Genomic DNA, 19553 nt, shown 5'->3' on the forward strand with positions numbered 1-19553 from the left:
CTACAGCATTGGTTCTCAAACTTTTCTGGATCAGGGCCCACTTGAAAACATTTATTTTATTTTATTTAGAGTAGACAATTATTTTTACCCCCTTTTCTCCCGAATTTAGTCGTTATTCCAATTAATTCCTCCCCACACACATTTCTGACTCAACTGCCAGTGAGGAGCCCCACCGGGAGGACGTAGGGCCTTTCGTCCTACTCCTCCCGCCCAACACTCCCTGCTGACAGGTGCCGCCCCAGCCCGTAGGAGTACGTGCACTGACCAATAGCACCCTCGCTGCCCGGCTTCCCTCCCCCGAACACGTGCCAATTGTGTTCACGTAGACGCTCGACAAAGCCGGATACACCACGGTGGGTTCGAACCCACAGCCTCCGTGGTGGTGGGCAAGGACTTACCACTGCACCACCAGAGCGCATTTTTCCAAGGTTTCAGAATTATATTTCCCGTTTAAACACCACATCACATGTTTTTTGGCTTGCTAAGGCAGCTGGCACGCAGCTGGACGAGCAGGGTCTCAAGTTTCTTGAAGTCAAGATGAAAATGAAGCCAGGGTTAACATTTCACTCTGATATGAAATAATATGTATTATTTCAGCACCAGTGCAAGGGAAAGACTGAGGGTAAGTTTCAAAGTAACGTCAGGTTAGAGTGGAAGGACACGAGGACTATGAATAAATAGTGGAAGCTCTGATTTGATGTTGTAATTGTGTCGTGCCAACATTGGCACAGGGGATGGTGATCATTGGCACACTGGCATAAGTATGAGTGTGAGAGAGAAGTTTTTTCTTTTAAAATAATTTAAAAAATATATATATAGTCAATTACATTAAAGGGATACTTCACTTTCGGGCCGGGGAAACATTTAAAAAATATATTAAAAATAAATGAAAAAAGTTATGGAAAATTCATGGCCCCCTCACGCATTAGAGTGTCCTACTAATGCGTGAGGGGGCCATGAATTTTCCATAACTTTTTTCATTTATTTTTAATATATTTTTTAAATGTTTCCCCGGCCCTAAAGTGAAGTATCCCTTTAAGTTCTCTCACAACTGTAAGAAAATTACATCCTGCACATAATTCTACATTCTTTCAAACTAGGTGAGGTTATTGCTCTAATGATGAGTCTAATGATCATTACATCCCGATAAAAATAAAAGGCTGCTAGGCATATGGACAATCAAAATATGTTGCAAATATATTTTGATGTGACGTGTCATAATTAAACTTAATATTGATTTGACAAACTGACTATCAAGAACATGAAAAACATGGCACTTCGTGTCAAAAAAGTTGCCGGCCCCTGATGTACAGGTACATTACTCTGTTTGCAAATGAGTCCACCAGAGGGTGCTGAAAACACCAAAGCTGAAACACACTATGGACAACACAAATTAATATATATTAATATAAAGGTCTCAACTATGCACACCTCTGTGTTGTCTTGTTGTGTCTTTATTTTATGCTACCACTGTGAAGCCCATGACACATTTCCACACAACATTCAACACATCTCATCTTTTTTGTGTGTGTGTGTGTGTGAGATTTAACTTGTAATGATTAAGTACAGCAGAGATACACAATATCCATCAAAATTAGGGATTCATTTTGTGTATACTTGAGCTATGGAGCGGAATGAATTGCCATCAAAATTATAATTAAAAACTATTAAAATATCTAAATCTATTGACCTTCATGGGCAGAATGAAACAGATTGCCGGAGAACATCCCTCATGTATCTCATCTGTTCCTTGGTGCAGGATCACTGCTGCTATTAAATGATGCATTTATGAAGAACAGGGTTTATATACCTCATGAGTATTAATAACAATCTGGTGTATGTTTTGTATTGCTTGTGCACCGGTGTTTGCCGTTATCCTTGACTGGGGTTTGTTCTGGGGCTTTGTTTTCTCATATGGAAACAAATTGGTTGTACAACAAAGTATATAAGGCTTAAGTGGTTAATAAATGAATCATCGGAGGGATTGCACAACAACGGTTTGATTCAACTTGCTAAACTGATTTAGAGCAGAACTGTGCTGTTCTATTATGTTTATATACCCCCGCCCCCCCCCCAAACCCCTTTGAAAATGCAAACAAAAGCCTAAAGTTACCAAAAAGAAAATGGGTGGTTCTATAGATTTTTTTTATGCAAATGTGTACTTTCAGAAGCTCAATAAAAACATAAGGAGACAACATGACCAATCCCTGAGCCCCAGCAGATACATAATGCCCTGTCAGATGAACACCCCCTGCTAGCTAGGTCATACTGATGCAAACCCATGCAAGCTAAGTGCGCAGTGCAATACATCGGCATTGTTTTTGACGAGGATGACAATGATGATTAATTATTCTGTTTTCTCCCACCCCCTGTCCAAGCCAAATCAAACAAAAAGCGGAACTCTTTGAACGCTACACGCACGCACGCACGCACGCACAAACACAGATTTTTGGCTACAAAATGGGGGGGGGGGGGGGGGGGGAGTGATATAAAAAATGGAAAATAAACTGAAATCAGAACGTGAAGTCAATAATTCTAGTTTTCTTCTATTATGCAAGTTCTGAGTGTACATTTCAACAAAGAATCGGAGAAGAAAAAGTCCTTTTGCACACCTACGGAGACGGACAGGTGCGTCGGAGTAAGGAACTTGAAGGGCGGAAACAACGCTGAACAAAGAATCAGACACTTCATTTTGGGATGTTTTGGGAAACTAGTTCTCTTGGAAACGGCAGGAACCAATACTGTCATTTCAGTTTTGTTCACGAACCAATTTCCAGCCCTAAAGTTCAGGTCTCATGTGGAATCATTCACTCTCCTTCTTTCTCACTCTCTCTCTATCGCTATTATCTCTCTGTGCTGGCAGCTTAAATGTTCCCACAATAGTGTCCCTTGATCGTCCCTTTACAAGAGAGACACTTCACATTTCATCAGAAAAGTGTGAAACCTCATCTCCAAAACCACACGATGACTGATTGCTACGTGAAAGAAATGTTAAATAATGAATTTAGACAGAAAGGTTAGAAAAGGAGCTGGAGTGCACAAGTGGGTGCATGTATAACATACCGCTTGTGAAAAATAGGTTTTGACAGATAGAGAGAGTGTGGGAGACAGAGAAATAAAAGATGTCAGAGGCAAATGTATTGCGACACCGTTATCTGGGTGTTGCTGACCCTTGATTTACACTTGGTTGCGCACCGGTGTCGCCCACAGAAAATAGCAGATCTACAAGCTCACAACGCGTCGCAGCGACACCTTGTTTTTAGCTTTGTAGATCTGCCATTTTAAATAGACCAGCTAATCACCCTCAATGAATGGTGTGTGTGTGTGTGTGTGTGTGTGTGTGTGTGTGTGTGTGTGTGTGTGTGTGTGTGTGTGTGTGTGTGTGTGTGTGTGTGTGTGTGTGTACTGACCTCACTGTCGGTTTGAAATCAGCAGCAGTGGTGTTAGAGCGATGAACACACCCCGCCCTTCATCACACACAAACAGAAATAAACACAAAAAAACAAGAGTAAGCAAGGAGTGATTAAGAGGCATGATGAACATGAAAAGCTAAAAACCAAAGTAAATTGAGAGAAAGTGATGGAGAGACAGAATTGATTCACCAAGCAGTCAGAAACATAACTTATACATTTAAAACATGGAACAAGCATTCCACATGACTGTTAACTAAAACCAAAAGAGCACATTACACCAATTGTAGCCTCCTTTCAATGGTTACATGTTCGTTTTAGAATGTATTGTTTATTGATTACTTTTAAGAGACAGCTTGGTTTAGCCCCTTCTTACATCACAGACCTTTTAACCCCAGAGCAGAAGCGTGCCCTGAGACCCTCGGGCAGGGCCCTTCTGGTCGTTCCAAAGTCTAAGCTGTAGACAAAAGGCAATCAGACCTTTGCCACCAGGTCGCCTAGAATTTGGAATGACTTGCCTGTTTTTTTGTACCTCTTTTATTAAGTTTCTTGCACATTTGTATCCTTTTATGCCCGATTATGTTTTCATGCTTATTATGTTTCTTGCACACTTGTATCCTTCAATGCCGATTATATCGTTTCTCGCACAGCTTTTGTGAAGTTATAAATAGCACAGAACATGTTTACATGATACTTCATTACCCCGATCATTCTATTACTATACCATTTACTATTTAATTTGATTCATTTGCTGTCAATCACTTAATCAATTATTTGATTAACTGGTTCATGCCTATAGTCAAGAGACGGCAATCACTCAACAAGTTACGCAATTCCCTGCACAGTAACAGGGCCATCTCTCTCTCCCTCATATCATCCATTCACTCTGCTGAAACTGCAGTATTTGGGGTCTCCATTCTATTTTTAGCGGTCTGCTCTGAAGAAATCACTTTGCCAATAAATCTTTCTCTTTGTGTGACAGCACGTGCACAGTGTTTTATTTTTAGCTTTGCGTGGACCAGTGCAGGCAGGAGAACATGCGTGTACAGCAGCCATATTGGATCTTTGTGTGGAATGTTGGTGTGTTTACCTCATCTAAGTGGTTGTACTTGGAAGCAGGAGGTAATAACATTAAAGGACCACTTCACCCATTTTCAACCGTATCTTTGTATAATTGGTTCTCCCTGGTACTCTCTCACACAGTTTTTGTGAAGTTGTAAATAGCACATGTAGAACATGTTTCCATGATACTTCATTACACTGATCATTCTATTACTATTCCATTTACTATTCCATTTGATTCGTTTGCTGTCAATCACTTAATCAATAATTTGGTTAACTGGTTCATGCCTATAGTGAACAGACGGCAATCACTCAACAAGTTATGCAATTCCCTACAGGCTGCACAGTTCTCTCACTCACTCAATCACTCTCGCTCTCTCAAACTGCAGTGTTTGGGGGTCTCCATTCTATTTTTAGCGGTCTGCTCTGAAGAAATCACTTTGCCAATAAATCTGTCTCTTCGTGTGACAGCATGTGCACTGTGTTTTATTTTTAGCTTTTCGTGGACCAGTGCAGGCATGTGAACATACACGTACAGCAGCCATATTGGATCTTTGTGTGGAATGTTGGTGTGTTTTCCTCATCTAAGTGTATGTACTTGGAAGCAGGAGGTAATAACATTAACCCTTTAAGACCTGAAGCCGATTCTACATGTCTCCTAAATCCCAACAGTTTTCTGAAAAAACATATGTTTCTATATCAGCGGTGCTCAAACTTTTTCGTGTCAAGGACCCCCAAAATTATATGTATTTGGCCGCGGACCCCCATCAAAATATTTTTTGGCCGCGGACCCCCCAGAAGCAAAGATTTGAGTTTAAAAATATTCGCTTTAAAAATGTATATATATTCAAAGATTTGCACACATTTTCAAGATTTTTCAAAAATAGCAGATCTACAAGCTAGTGCCGCGCTACGAGCTTGTATATCTGCTATTTTTGAATAGCCAAAGTGTAAAATAAAGCTTTTTAGCTCAAATAAAAAAATGACACAGTTCCAGGTCTTAATGGGTTAAAGGACCACTTGGTCCTCATTGATACTCATTATAAGATATTGCACCATGTCTGTCTACTCGCTCTGTCTCTCAGAGGTGGGCTGTGGACAGTTCAGAAACCTGCCAACCAATGACATCATTGGTGGGGATTCCAAGCAATAGAAACTACAGTCTTTCTCTTCCTGGAAAGTTAGCATGCTGAAATAGAAAATATTGTTCTTGCATAAAAATTAAAAAAAGCTTGAAATCTGAAATAGACAAACCTGCCTACCGATGATGTCACTGGTAGGCAGTTTTCTGAAGTGTGTGTGTGTGTGTGTGTGTGTGTGTGTGTGTGTGTGTGTGTGTGTGTGTGTGTGTGTGTGTGTGTGTGTGTGTGTGTGTGTGTGTGTGTGTGTGTGTGTGTGTGTGTGTGTGTGTGTGTGTGTGTGTGTGTGTGTGTGTGTACTAACCTGATAAGTTTGCGGGGGGCCTGGGTTGTATTGTGAGACAGCGCATCAGCCACCGAACTGTCACTGCTGACCCTCGGTCTGTGGGGAGCGCTGTTGAACATAAACAATAATAATTATTTGAAAACCAGCCACATGACAACCTGTTCTTTAGAGGTTCAATATTGCGTGGTGGAAAAATTACACTACTGTATATAAAATATATATATAAAAATGACAATGAACTTGAAGCTGATAAAATGAATCAGGAAACAATGCAGAACGCCGAACTAAGTTCTCAGAGGCACCGAACAGATCGGATCCTGCCCACCCGAACCGCCGAAAGAGAACATATTTTTTTTGGTTGTTCTAGTGCAGTGGTTCTCAAACTTTTTCATGTCAAGGACCCCCAAATTGACACTTATTAGCCCGCGGACCCCCATTTCAAAATATATACCAGGGAGCCCCATAAGAGAAGATTTTTTACGGCTCTAGCAGTGATTCTCAACCATTTTAATTTCAAGGACCCCCAGTTTGACATGCATTAGGGCTACAGACCCCCATTTAATGGCATTTCTATCACTTGGACCGCAATTTATATTGTAAAATCTATGTCAATTTAACTCTGAGAGTGTACAAATGGAACCAAATCATTTGGTTCCATTTGTACACTCTCAGAGTTACAGACCCATAAGGGTCTTATCTTCAATTTATTGAAGATAAATATTCTGTGACTAGTTGAAAAGGAAGGAAAACCTAAAAATTGCTGGCAGTGGGTGATTTATGTATTTATTTATATCTGGCAGTGAAAGAGTTAAGAGTTTAGGAAATTGGATGTTCTGGTGTTGCGCACCGAAAATAGCCGATCTACAAGCTCGAATCACAGCGCGACGCACAATTTCATTGGCAGTTCACTTGCTCGCTGGCAGGAACCGGTGTAAGGATTGACACGCACACAGACGCACTCGCTCTCTCTCTCACACACACACACTCAAGGTGGGTGAGAGATTAGCATACTAAACACCTGTGTATACAGTAATATACTGTATCTGGATACATTGTTGTTGACTGAAGGATTTAACTACATTCTACGCCGTTTGAAGTCAGCCAGGATAGGAGCAGCTGAAAGGTAGTGAAGTGTATATGTATAAAATCCACAACAAAAGCAATAAAGTGAATACCGGCACGGAAGGCTAAATTGTGACCAGTGTACAGAGCCAAGCAGATCAGAGACCTGCTATGCAAAAAAAACAAAAAAAAAGCCTGCATGCTTTCGACAATTTGCGTTTCTTTCAGAAAAACGTTCCTCTGTTCCTGAGCCCTCGCTTAACATAGCAAGGCCTTTCGGAGATGAACATCGTGTTTGCCAATGAGCTCTGCCAAGACAGAGAGAGAGCGGGGGAGAGGGAGATGTATATATATATAGCATAGAGTGAAAGATGTATTCCCTAAGGCACTGGTTTATGGGGTGCGGAGATCAGGAACAAGGGTCCTGGTTTATCTATCTACATGCCTACATATACAGAGGAATGTACGCACACGCACCCTTATTTCCTACTGTATGATAAGCAGGCAGACAAACATACAAAGAACCTCGAGGAACTCAGAGACCTTGTGTCGTCTCATTAATGTGCTGCTGGATGTCCAGTACATCATACATGTCTGTGGTGTGTGTGTGTGTGTGCACATGTATGCCTATGCGAGTGTGCTAGTGTGTGCGTTCATGTGTGTGGGAGAAAGCAGAGGATTGGCGAGTATGCGTGTGTAAAAGTGTGTGTGTGTGTGTGTGTGTGTGTACAAAGTATCATAACAGCTCACAGCAAAGAGCAAGGTCTCTTCCACTGGGAACTATAGAATTGATGTTTTTTTCTCCTGTATCAATAGTCCAGTACCGTTAACACGAACACCATTAAATCAGTAAAGTATACCAAACACCACACCAGTGGCAGTACAGTAATACTATTAACCATTTCAAGCCCTGTAGCCTTAGAGAACTGGACTCGAGTTGCAACTGTACTTTGTACTCTCTCCGCATACACCAAATATCTTCGCCAAAAGATTGCTGATCTACAAGTTCACAATGGGTCGCAGTGCGAGCACATTCTCATATGAGTATATCGTCTGTCGGGAGAAAACCTCATGCTAAATGAATTTGTATCCTGAAAAGTTACCGTTGGACACAATTTACTGTATGTCCAAAACATAACTTAACTACATAACGTAACTTTTCAGGATTCTAATACAAAAATAGCAAAAGTAGCAGATCTACAAGCTCAAAACGTGTCGCTTCGCACCGCGTCTCGAGCTTGTATATCTGCTACTTTTTGATGCTTTTGTGTGACAATGCAGTATGATCATGTAGGGCAGTGGTTCCCAACCAGTGGTCCTTGAGGGCGTTCCAGGTGGTCCCCAGCTAAATGATGGGAGAGCTGGAGACCAAATGGACCCTTATAGATCTTTAACTCTTGAGAGCGTTTTTCGCTCTCAAGAGTTAAATTATTGTTAAACATCTGCATTACTTAAAGGTAGGGTAAGTGATATTTTTTGGTTAAAACAAAAAGTATTTTGTTAAAAGGTTAAAGCACTATATTCTGATAGTAATCATTGCTATAGAGTGTTTGTTCAGTAACAGGAGTCTCCATACATTTTCCGGTGTCAAAATCTCAGCCAATCAGGAGAAAGTACCCATTTTTAAGCTTCATTTTTAAAGTGTTCCAGTTCAAAATTTGCCTGCTCATTTCTTAGTGTCATCACTTCCAATTTCACTTGTTTAATATATATCCTGATTGAGTTCTCTGTCCTGGTTGGATAAACTTGGAAATGAAACTGGAACTGAAACGAAAATGCATTTTCTGTTTTATAAAGAGCTGGAGAGACAAGGAGACTCCTTTTACTGAACAAACACTCTCTATAGCAATGAGTACTATCAGAATATAGAGCTATTTAACACTTATTTTAACCAAAGAAAATCACTTACCCTACCTTTAATTAAAGAATTGTTATTGTCAACCTTTGCCTGCTATATCTCCTATGGAACCACATCAATACAGCATGGAATACAGTACAGCAAGTACGGCTAAATCTCATCAAATGGTGGTCCGTGGCTCAAATGCCGAATAAATAAAGGACCTTGACATGAAAAGGGTTGAAAACCACTGATGTAGGGCGTTGATTTACAAAAAAAAAAAAAATGTTAACGATATACACTACTGTACACTATTTTCCACACATCTGTCATGATGATTTTTTTATCACGATGATTTTTTATCAAAGATTTTTTTATCATTTGAATAATATGTTTGTTTTATTTCTTTAAGTATCCCATAGGCTTATGAAGACAGACCAAAGCGGCTCAGCAGATAGAGCGGCCGCTTGGAAACCGGAAGGTTCCCGGTTCAATCCTTGGCTTCTCCCGGCTTTTAATCCATTAAGACCGGGAACGCATCTGTGTCATTTTAAGATTTCTTTGGCTATCATGGATTTTGTAGATCTGCTATTTTTGAAAAATCTTGACAATTTGTGCAAATCTTTGAATATATATACATTTCTCAAGTGAAAATTTTTATCTCAGATATTTGCTTCTGGGGGTCCCTGAAACAAAATATTTTGAGATTAGGGGTCCTTGACATAGAAAAAGTTGGAGCACCACTGATATAGCAACCAAACAAAAATGTATTTGGCCACGGGGCCCCATCTCAAAATATTTAGTTCCAGGGACCACCAGAAACAAAGATTTGAGTTAAAATGTTTGCTTTAAAAGAATATGTATTCAAATATTTGCACAAAAAAAAAGATATATATATATATATATACTGTATATATGAATATATATTCAAAGATTCAAGATTTTTCTAAAATAGCAGATCTACAAGCTCATAGCGCTGCACTTGGTGCTTGTATATCTGCTATTTTTGAATAGCCAAAGAAATCTAAAATGACAGATGCGTTCCCGGATTGAATGGGTTAAACCAGATTAATTTCACACTTTGTCGTGCGGCCGAACATAAATTGCGCTTTAGTGTTGAAGCCCATTCCCTGGGCTCGGTTCAATAGTTTGCTCCACTGCTGCTCTGAATAGTTAGGATGGGTTCATGGGTTGTTGTTATTGATTCATTATAGACATAAATAAGTCTTCCCATGGTCAATACTGTACACTTCATGTACTTTTACTTTCTGCGCTATCCATAAGATTAAAACCCTCCTTGGGGTTGATAAGTGTAGATACCGCATACAGTAGCCAGCTTACATAAATCTTATATAAAGTCACTCCTCAGGGATACAAATCTGAATCTGATTACTGACCAAGTATGTTCACATGGGAGAAATCTGACTCGCATAGAAGAAGAAAGGAAAAAACTGCAGATGAGAGAGGGGTGAAAAACACGAGTAAGATGTAAAAAAATAAATAGGTAAAAATAAAGATTAACACTGAGCGGAACTGAACGATGTATGTTAATGAGTTCCTCTCTCATATATAAGTGAATCCTACTGGGATCATCAACAGACATTAAATAAATAAACAAAAAGATAAATACGGGGGTGGAAAAAAATACTAGATAAATATTGGATTTGTATTATATTATGCAATGAATGTGTTTAGTATTTACTGAGCCTGTGGCAAATTTAAAATAGAAACAAGAACAAGTATTTAAATGAGGGAAGCACAATTCTCTTTAGACCGGCGATCTTCATCAGGACAGGTTTTTCCGATCGGTTCCATCATCTCTCATCATCATCATCATCATCATCATCTGCCCACTCGCTGCACTTAGCAGCGCACAAACACACAAGTACCACCAGTCAGTGCATGCTTAATCCATTAACTCTTACCCTGCCAGAGTTTTTTCAGAACAGTCTGTAGCCTCTGCCAGGGTTTTGACCGATTTTGGTACCTTTTCGCATAGCCACAAAATATTTTTCTCAAGTATGATTGATCCCCAGAAAATTTCTAATCACAGATGAGATTCAGGTGTGGTTTCACAAATGTCAACGAGGTCAATTTGACCTTGTTGTCATGTGTTGTTTGATGTTTGAAAATAGCTCAAAACCAGTGGTTTCAAACCAAAAAACATTGTGAATTGTTTGTCCGTTTCAATTTTAACATTGAAGTGGATGGAGCAGCAAATCTTTGGAAATTGTTATCTCCTTATTAGTTTGGAATATCGAAAAGGTGTCAATACTAAATAATTAGAGAATCTTTTTAGAATTTTTTTTTTTTCAGGACGTTTTTAAACGTCTTTGGCAGGCAACAGCTAATTTCTCAAAGACGTTTATAGAGTTAAGACCGGGAACGCATCTGTGTCATTTTGAGATTCCTTTGGCTATTCAAAAATATCACACACACACACACACACACACACACACACACACACACACACACACACACACACACACACACACACACACACACACACACACACACACACACACACACACACACACACACACACACACACACACACACACACACACACACACACACACACACACACACACACACACACATTTCAGAAATCATTGTTAGGGGAAGTAAGTGTGATTATTTGCCCACACACTCTTTCATATTGAATGATTATGAGAATTAACTACTGTATGCATATATAATATGTTATTATTCTGGTCAGACCAAGGGCTGGGCAGTGTGCAGTACTATTATGTGTCCAGACACAATCCTCCGACACTTTATTTTATACATATTGTCGCTGTCGGATGGAAACCTTGTATGTCCAAAACAGTTACTTTTCAGGAAATGGGGGAAAAATTGTCAAATATTTATAAAACCCACAGTCACAGACAGGCAACCACTTTCACTGAAAGTGAAATACGGAGGTACAAGGTTTGTGCACTAACAGCAACGATATGAGACCCTGTGCCAAAACAGTTAGATTGATTTAGTGGTTAGTTGAGTCCTGCAGTGTGATTATCCTAACACATTATACTTAGTAAAATAGCTAATAGTTAGTTGACCGGGGTCAGATCTGTACTTGGTCCACTCTTGTTTTGCCCTCTACACCAAATCTCTTTGGCGAAGATAGCCGATCTACAAGCACACAGCGCATCACAGTGCGATGCGGTGTGATCTGGTAGATCTGCTATTTGTTCGATTAATAGATCTGCTATTTGTTCTATTGTATGTTCCTCCTACAATAGGGATGCTAGAGTTCAAGTGGCTAAAAACTGGATTTCTAGATGTGAGCAGGATGTTAGACAAGAGTCCTGATTAAACTCAGGATCTAGATTTGGTATGTCAAACCTCCATGAGGAAACTAGGCCTCTTGATCTACTAACATTGCAGATGAGCTGATGCAAAGGGTGCATTGCAATGGGGGCATGCCATAGCATGGGTCCCATAGGCTTTCATAGATGATCTAATAGTTGTAAATAAAATAAATTAATCATGTGGATCTCGGGATGCACATGGGAACGGTATGGCTCCAATTTGGATCTTGGACTTGATGTTGCCACCCTGTGATATCACTCATCTATAACATCATTGGTCTATGACATACAGTATCCTTACGTATGACTCAAAATTTGGTCAAGGTTTCAACTTGATCAGAGCCCCATTGACTTCCATTATACAATATTGCAACAATATCACAACAAAGATTGTGGAGGTACTTCCGTGGCCTACTGGCAGTCTGCCCCCCTAGAACCGGCCCTGAATCATCAGACATTTGATCTGTAATATAGTGCCCCAGATATTTTTGTTTTATTACAAACACAAAACACTCACCCTGACAGATACAAATATGGAAAGTTGAGTCCCTGTTAGAATGAGCCATTTAGCGGTTGGAATTCAGTACAGAGGCCTTGAGGTACAGTAGGTTGCAACCAAAAAGTGTATTGATTCACTGACAAAAATACAAAAGACCAAAAAAACAGGAGCTTCAAACAAGTGACACGGTGGTGCCCAGCACTCATGTCCTACCACCAGCTCAGCTGCGTCTGTCAGTCTGCATTTTATCCTCAGCTGGAGACAATTAGTTTGGACTCCACCATGTCAAGGGGTAGATTAACGAATATACAAATACATAAATACATACAACTTCAACGCTTATAAAATGTTATTAAAAAACGACACAAGTAATGATTCTTCACAATGATTCCTTCTTCACACTAGAGCTTAAATATCCTTGCAATTACAAATGTATATCACAACCCTCCCTCTGCCATTGTGATTTGCTCCAGCCCAATTACACAAGCAGAACAGCACAACTTGAACAGGTACAGTACATGTTAAGCTTTCTATCATCACTTAGCATTACCAATAATGCACTTCTCATACATAATTGCACTTGGTCTCTATTGCACTCATACATATTAAAACATATTGCACATATTGCACACACCATCATGATTATCACCAAACATTTCTGTCTCCACAGGTGGAACTAATTGTCTGAGTGGCCAGCTCAGCTGGACAGGACAGGACAGGACACATCTCAAAAATGTGTCCTGTGTTAATGTTACAATTTAGTCGTTATGCCACTTAATTCCTCCCCACACATTAAATTGGGTTGTCAGTGCCACTGCTGTTTTACCCTAGTGGTTCAGATTCCAGTGGGAGAACGAGATCTTGAGAGGAAATGACAAATGCAGTTTATACAGTAAATCTGGCCCTGTTTCTATGAGAAGTGTTTTTCAGTAGTGCAAAGACCAGTTCGCAAGTCCAATTCAAAATCGCCCACACAATCATTTTTATGGTGTGGCTCTGTAGGAGCCAAGCAATCTAGAAATGGGTCTGAGTCTGTCAGTCGGGGCTAATCTCACAAACCGCTGGACAGATCAGCACCAAATGTATTTTTACTAGCGGTATATTATAAGAGGTTTGGGCCGTTACACAGCCCTCACACATACTGTGCGTCGCACCGCCGATCCGACCGATGTCTGAGTCATAGTGACGGGGCCTTGTCAGAGTACCTGTTGTACCCGTCTGTCTGTGTCACCTTTATGTCCATATAAGGAGAACAGTTGGATCGGCGGTTCTTGACAATTTTGATATCCATATATGCCTGTACAGTATGGACATAATCTATCAGAACACTCGACGGCGGGCACCGCACTCCCTTGAGTCCTTGCCGATGGGCGCGCCGACTTTGAAATCGGTCGGTCCCATATATGCGCATGGTTACATATGGTCATATCGGTCGGATCTGTGGCTCTGGACAATCGGATCTCCATTATGCCTATATATGGGCGTTAGTTAGTTGGTTAGTTGTACTCACATTTATATGGATCCTTATATGATTATTTTTTGTCTGATGTCATGATGACACGGTTTGATTGGGTCTGATGCCATGCTGTTACAGTCAGCAAGACACATGTCATATTTGGGTGTAGCTGCAGTGGGAACTCTATATACCGTATGGTTATGTTAGAGTCATAGCAATAACATAGGTGGTACGCCGGCGGGACAGCCCGCCAACCCATTTGGCAATTTTAATATAGGAGGATAATGGATGTCAATGTTAGTCAGATGAGCATGTCAGCCATCTCCATATTTGAGCAAGGTTTCCTTGCCCAAATATGGAGACGACTGATGTAACAGTACTGACATCATAGACTGGCCATATGAAGTCCACCAGTCCATAATCCACATGGAAGCCAAGCCATTATTAGACCCATATTCATGTCACTTACGTCATAATACTTGATGATGAAATGTACGTCACATATACGTCATATATACTTGGTTACGTAGACGTGGCGAGTATATATGGAGTCTCTGGAAAATAGCAAGCTGTTGTATATCGTTTTTAATTTCTACATCATTAGCCGGCTGACTAGTCTAAGTATTTGTTTCTCCGGCTGCAGCTTGTGGGTGTGACTTGTTATAGACGTTTTTGTGCCACATTACACAGAGGTAAAGTCAGGATTTTATTTGGCTCATTCAGTTGGCCCCCCCTTCCTTGAAGCCGCAGTCATCCCGCACTGTCAGATAACTTGCATACGTCAAGGCGCCGATATAGGGTGAATAGCGAGCAAATACGCCTGCGTCTCTCTGCCTGCCCCCCCCGTTGCCTTTAGCCCACTTATGGATCCTTCAACTCCCCGGCAGCAGCCCAAAGAACCAACCCTGGACAATATGGTGGAGGAGGGGAACAAAGATACCACCACAGCCTCACCATCGGCCAACATGAACAATCATCATCACACCCAGCAACAGCAGCAGAAAGCTGGTCAGCAACAGCAGCTCTGTGAACCTGAGGCTGTGGAGATGGAAGCTCGGAACACAGGTGACCTCCCAAGAATCCCAGCCAACCCAGTTATCAATGGCAACACGACCACGGAAGACGGACATGATAAGACACAGGATGGCATGGAAGAGGATGCCAGCTGGCGGTCGGAGGCGACAGAGGTCGTTGTGATGGAAGGTTTCAGCCGTAAGTGGCAGGCCCCGACCCTTTCAGCCGTAAGTGGTAGGTCCCGACCCTTCTTCGTCAGGAACCTTCCCTGGACGATCACTGTAGGTTCGTACCTCGGCAAGAAATCGGATGTTAGCATCTTCCTGGTGTGTAATACACAGTCCAACTCCACGTCATGGTCGTGCCATGCCCAATGCACGTTGAGGATCGTCAACCACAAAAACCACGAGAAGTCCATCAGTAGGACATTTAAGCACGTGTTCTTTCACAAGATGCCCTACAGGGGCTTCCATTACTTCATGCCCTGGAGAGATGTGACCGATCCAGACAAGGGCTTCATTATGGATGACAAAGTCACCATTGAAGTCCATGTCCAGGCAGACGCCCCGCATGGAGCTGGTTGGGACTCTAAGAAACACACAGGCTACGTGGGTCTGGAAAATGAAGGAGCAACCTGCTACATGAGTTGTCTCCTAGAGACATTTTTCTTCACCAATCAGCTAAGACGGGCGGTGTACTTGATGCCCACAGAGGGTGATGACTCATCCAAGAGCATCCCTCTTGCCCTGCAGATGGTCTTCTATGAGCTACAGCACAGTAACGAGCCTGTCAGCACCAAGAAACTCACCAAGGCCTTCGAGTGGGAGACACTAGACAGCTTCATGCAACATGACGTCCAGGAGTTGTGCAGGGTGCTCATGAACAAAATGGAGAACAAAATGAAAGGCACTTGTGTTGAGGGGACCATTCCCAAGCTCTTCAAAGGAAAGATGGTGTCCTACATCCAGTGTAAGCACGTGGACTACAGGTCAGAGCGGACAGAGGACTACTATGACATCCAGCTCAGCATCAAAGGAAAGAAGAACATCTTTGAGTCTTTCAAAGTCTATGTGGCAACAGAACAGTTGGATGGAGACAACAAATATGATGCAGGAGAGCATGGCTTACAGGAGGCAGAGAAAGGGGTGAAGTTCCTTGCCTTTCCTCCTGTTCTGCACCTACAGCTCATGAGGAGTATGTATGACCCACAGACTGACCAAAACATCAAGATTAATGATAGGTTCGAGTTCCCGGAGAGGCTGCTCCTGGATGAGTTCCTCCAGAAGACGGACTCCGAGGACCCGGCCAACTACATCCTGCATACGGTGCTGGTGCACAGTGGGGGAAACCAAGGAGGACACTATGTTGTCTATGTCAACCCCAACGGAGATGGCAAATGGTGTAAATTTGATGACGATATAGTGTCTCGGTGCACGAAAGAGGAAGCCATAGAACACAACTACGGCCATGATGATTCTCACCACTCCTGCACCGCTTACATGTTGGTGTACATCCGTGAGTCCAGGCTCAACGAGGTGCTCCAGCCAGTGACGAATTTGGACATCCCCGAGCAGCTGGTGGAGTGTGTGCAGGAGGAGAAGAGGGTGGAGGCGCAGAAGAGAGAGGAACAGCTTCGCTACATGGTGGTCCAGGTGACGACAGAGAACCATGGTGACGACGTGCACCCTGAGAGGTACGAAGTGCTAAAGAGCACCACGCTGCAGCAGTTTGTTGAGAAGCTCTCCCGGGGTATGGGTTTCCCTCAGGACCGGATGAGGCTGTCGGTCATGCGGTCCTGCAGAAACGGAACTAGGTGGCGCGACAGGCTGGATTACGAGGCGGACTGCAGCAAGACCATGATGTACTTGAGCGGCTGTCAGAGCCCCATGGAAATCACTTTGGAGATCTTGGTTCCAAAGTTTCTGTCAGTGTAGCCATGTTACGCCAAGGCCCATTTCAACCCAAGATCACTTCCTGGAACCAGTACGACCGAGCCGATGCCATCTTCTGTGTGGCTTTGTGGTTACACTGTCCAACCGCATGACCTACTTTCAGGTGGCGAAGACCAGTAGCTCAGAGGTTGAACGCAAGAGAGTCCAGGTGGCGCGGACCAGTAGCTCATAAGTCCAGGTGGCGAGGACCAGTAGCTCAGAGGTTGAATACAAGAGAGTCCAGTAGACCAGGTAGTCTTGGACATGGGTAGTGAGATATTGATTCCCATCGCTCAAGATCAGACAGAGTGAGTTGTTTCGTGAGATGATGAGACAGACTGTTGGATATTCAAAAGAAAGAGAGAGTTTGAGAAGTAGGTGAAGAGATTTGGTGTAGAAGGGAAAAAAGAGCGAACCAAGTACAGAGGCGACCCATGTCCAGTTTACGCAGTATAGAGAGAGGGGTTTAAATGGTACCAGACAAGCAATCAACTCCATACATATTTACTGTTTTTCTTTTTTTTCTTTTTTTTTTATTACACAGCGTGGGTCCTAGGGGGAAATCTGGAAGAGCAATTATATCATATGCAGGGGTACAACTAATCAAACGAATCGATTTAATAGACTAAATTGATAATCGATTGTAATAAAAAAATCACACCCAGTGTGAAGTGGGCGGTGTGGTCACAGTGGTCATCACAGTGATGGAAGTTCACTTAAAGAAAAGTAATATTGTGGACCAACACCCCTAACTTAAAAAAAAACATAAATGTGTTTTTTTTAAGTGCATAGTCCTATTTATAGGGCTATGCACAATTGTCATGTTTCACTAGCCAATCACAGTCCTGAATAGACTGTGATTGGCCAATCACGGTGCAGGGTTAGGGGGGTACACTGGTGGCCAATCACAGCGCAGGATTGGGGGGTGCAAATATCCAAACCTCACATATAGGGGCGGTTTCACCGCCCAAAAATATCCATTGCGGGGGGAATATAATTTTGCATTTCCTTTCAAAATGTATTAAAATAATGCTAATCTTCAAGCTCAACCCGTCACCATGCGACGTGTTGTGAGCTTGTAGAATGTATGACGAAGTATTAAATAGGTCTTAAGTGGTTAATCAGACTAATGGATTTTCCACGTAAATTTGATGATTTATTCACAAATAAAAAAAACTAATTATAAAAAAAAACTCCATCTTGATTATTCGAGTAATGGCTAAGAAAATAACCGATAGTGTACACTATGTATGTCCACAGATGTTTGTCATGTCTGTCCACTGCACCGATCAGCACCAAACGTCCTTGGCTTACTGCCAAGGAAGTCAAACCCTGAATAATTTGTAATATTTTATGAATTATTTTCCTGTCAAAGTAGGCTACCGACGTCAGAATAATGACGCCATGCGCACCCAAAATAAATAATGTGTGGCACATCAGACGACGCGAGGCGCTTTTGCGTACCAACAGCTGGGACAGGAATTTCCAAGCTTTTATTTTTTAGCAAAAATAAAAAATAAAAGCCTGGAGATCGAGGCTAGGAATTTACTTCCTGAAGCCACTCGCATCTCAGCCACTCGTGTCTCGCATCGCCTCGCATTGCCTCGCTGCGTGCACGCAGCCAGCAGCGGCTGTTAGAGGCACTCGTCACCGATGATGAACGCACTGTAATGGTGCAAAAATATGCCGTGAACGTCCCAATCTGACGGATAAAAACAGCGCAGCACAGGGCACCAACCTTGGGGGCTTCACCAAACGGCGTGAGAGAAAAAGAAACGGCGAAAATCGTGCAGCCCCCCCCCCCCCCCCCCCCGTTGACAAAACTGTCTGGTGGGCACCGTGCTGAATTCCCCCCACCCCCGACAAAATGGCACGGGACCATTTATTTTGTGCGCACCAAGTCACATCTCCAGGTGCTCTTCTGAGTACTAGACCTAAAAAGTTATGTGCACCCCTGCACATAGTTCCCACTGACAACAGTGTTGCCCAATGCCCAATTCTATCATTAATAATTCAAAGCGTTGTTTCTCAATGTCTGGTCTGGGGACAACCAGAGGTCCAAATGGTTACAGACCCGAATGGGTCTGTAACCATTGAGATTGAACAAAATAATGTGGTTCCATGTGTACACTCTCAGAGTTAAATTAACACTGAGGATTTTAGAGTGTACATTGGGGTCCTAGAGATAAACATTTTGTCAAAAAAAAAAAGCAGAGAAAAAAAGCATGTCAAACTTGGGGTCCTTGAAATTAAAACTTTGAGAATCAAAACGTAATAATACCCCTCCCCCACACACGCTCCACTCTCTCTCCCTTTATAGGAACTTATGTTTGAATGGTGGAGGAGAACATGAAAGACTGCTTATCCACACACACATACATGGGCACAAATGCACACACTCGGAGCTTAGCCTAATCCCAAGCAAACTCCACATAATGTTGCAGCTTCTGTAACACCAGTCTGCATGCATGTGTGTGTGTGTGTGTGTGTGTGTGTGTGTGTGTGTGTGTGTGTGTGTGTGTGTGTGTGTGTGTGTGTGTGTG

General features: G+C 42.1%; 2 protein-coding genes across 3 annotated transcripts in view; one reads left to right on the plus strand and one right to left on the minus strand.

Annotated features, from left to right (window-relative positions):
• Positions 1–19553, minus strand: part of dgkza (diacylglycerol kinase, zeta a) — a 90499-nt gene that overhangs the window by 22268 nt on the left and 48678 nt on the right. For both annotated transcript variants that reach the window (XM_080422680.1, XM_080422679.1), the window contains 2 exons: positions 5916–6005; positions 3411–3467 (listed from right to left, as the gene is read on the minus strand). In XM_080422680.1, coding sequence (XP_080278806.1) covers positions 3411–3467; positions 5916–6005 — 147 coding nt within the window. The remainder of the gene's footprint in view (positions 1–3410; positions 3468–5915; positions 6006–19553) is intronic.
• Positions 15031–17013, plus strand: LOC308080187 (ubiquitin carboxyl-terminal hydrolase 7-like; the record flags this gene model as incomplete). The annotated part of the gene is made up of 1 exon (XM_080421963.1): positions 15031–17013. The coding sequence occupies one exon, from the start codon at positions 15031–15033 to the stop codon at positions 17011–17013; it is 1983 nt and encodes a 660-aa protein (XP_080278089.1).

The sequence above is a fragment of the Gymnoscopelus braueri genome (genome assembly GCF_963280865.1).
Source record: "Gymnoscopelus braueri genome assembly, chromosome: 24".
Taxonomy (NCBI): domain Eukaryota; kingdom Metazoa; phylum Chordata; class Actinopteri; order Myctophiformes; family Myctophidae; genus Gymnoscopelus; species Gymnoscopelus braueri.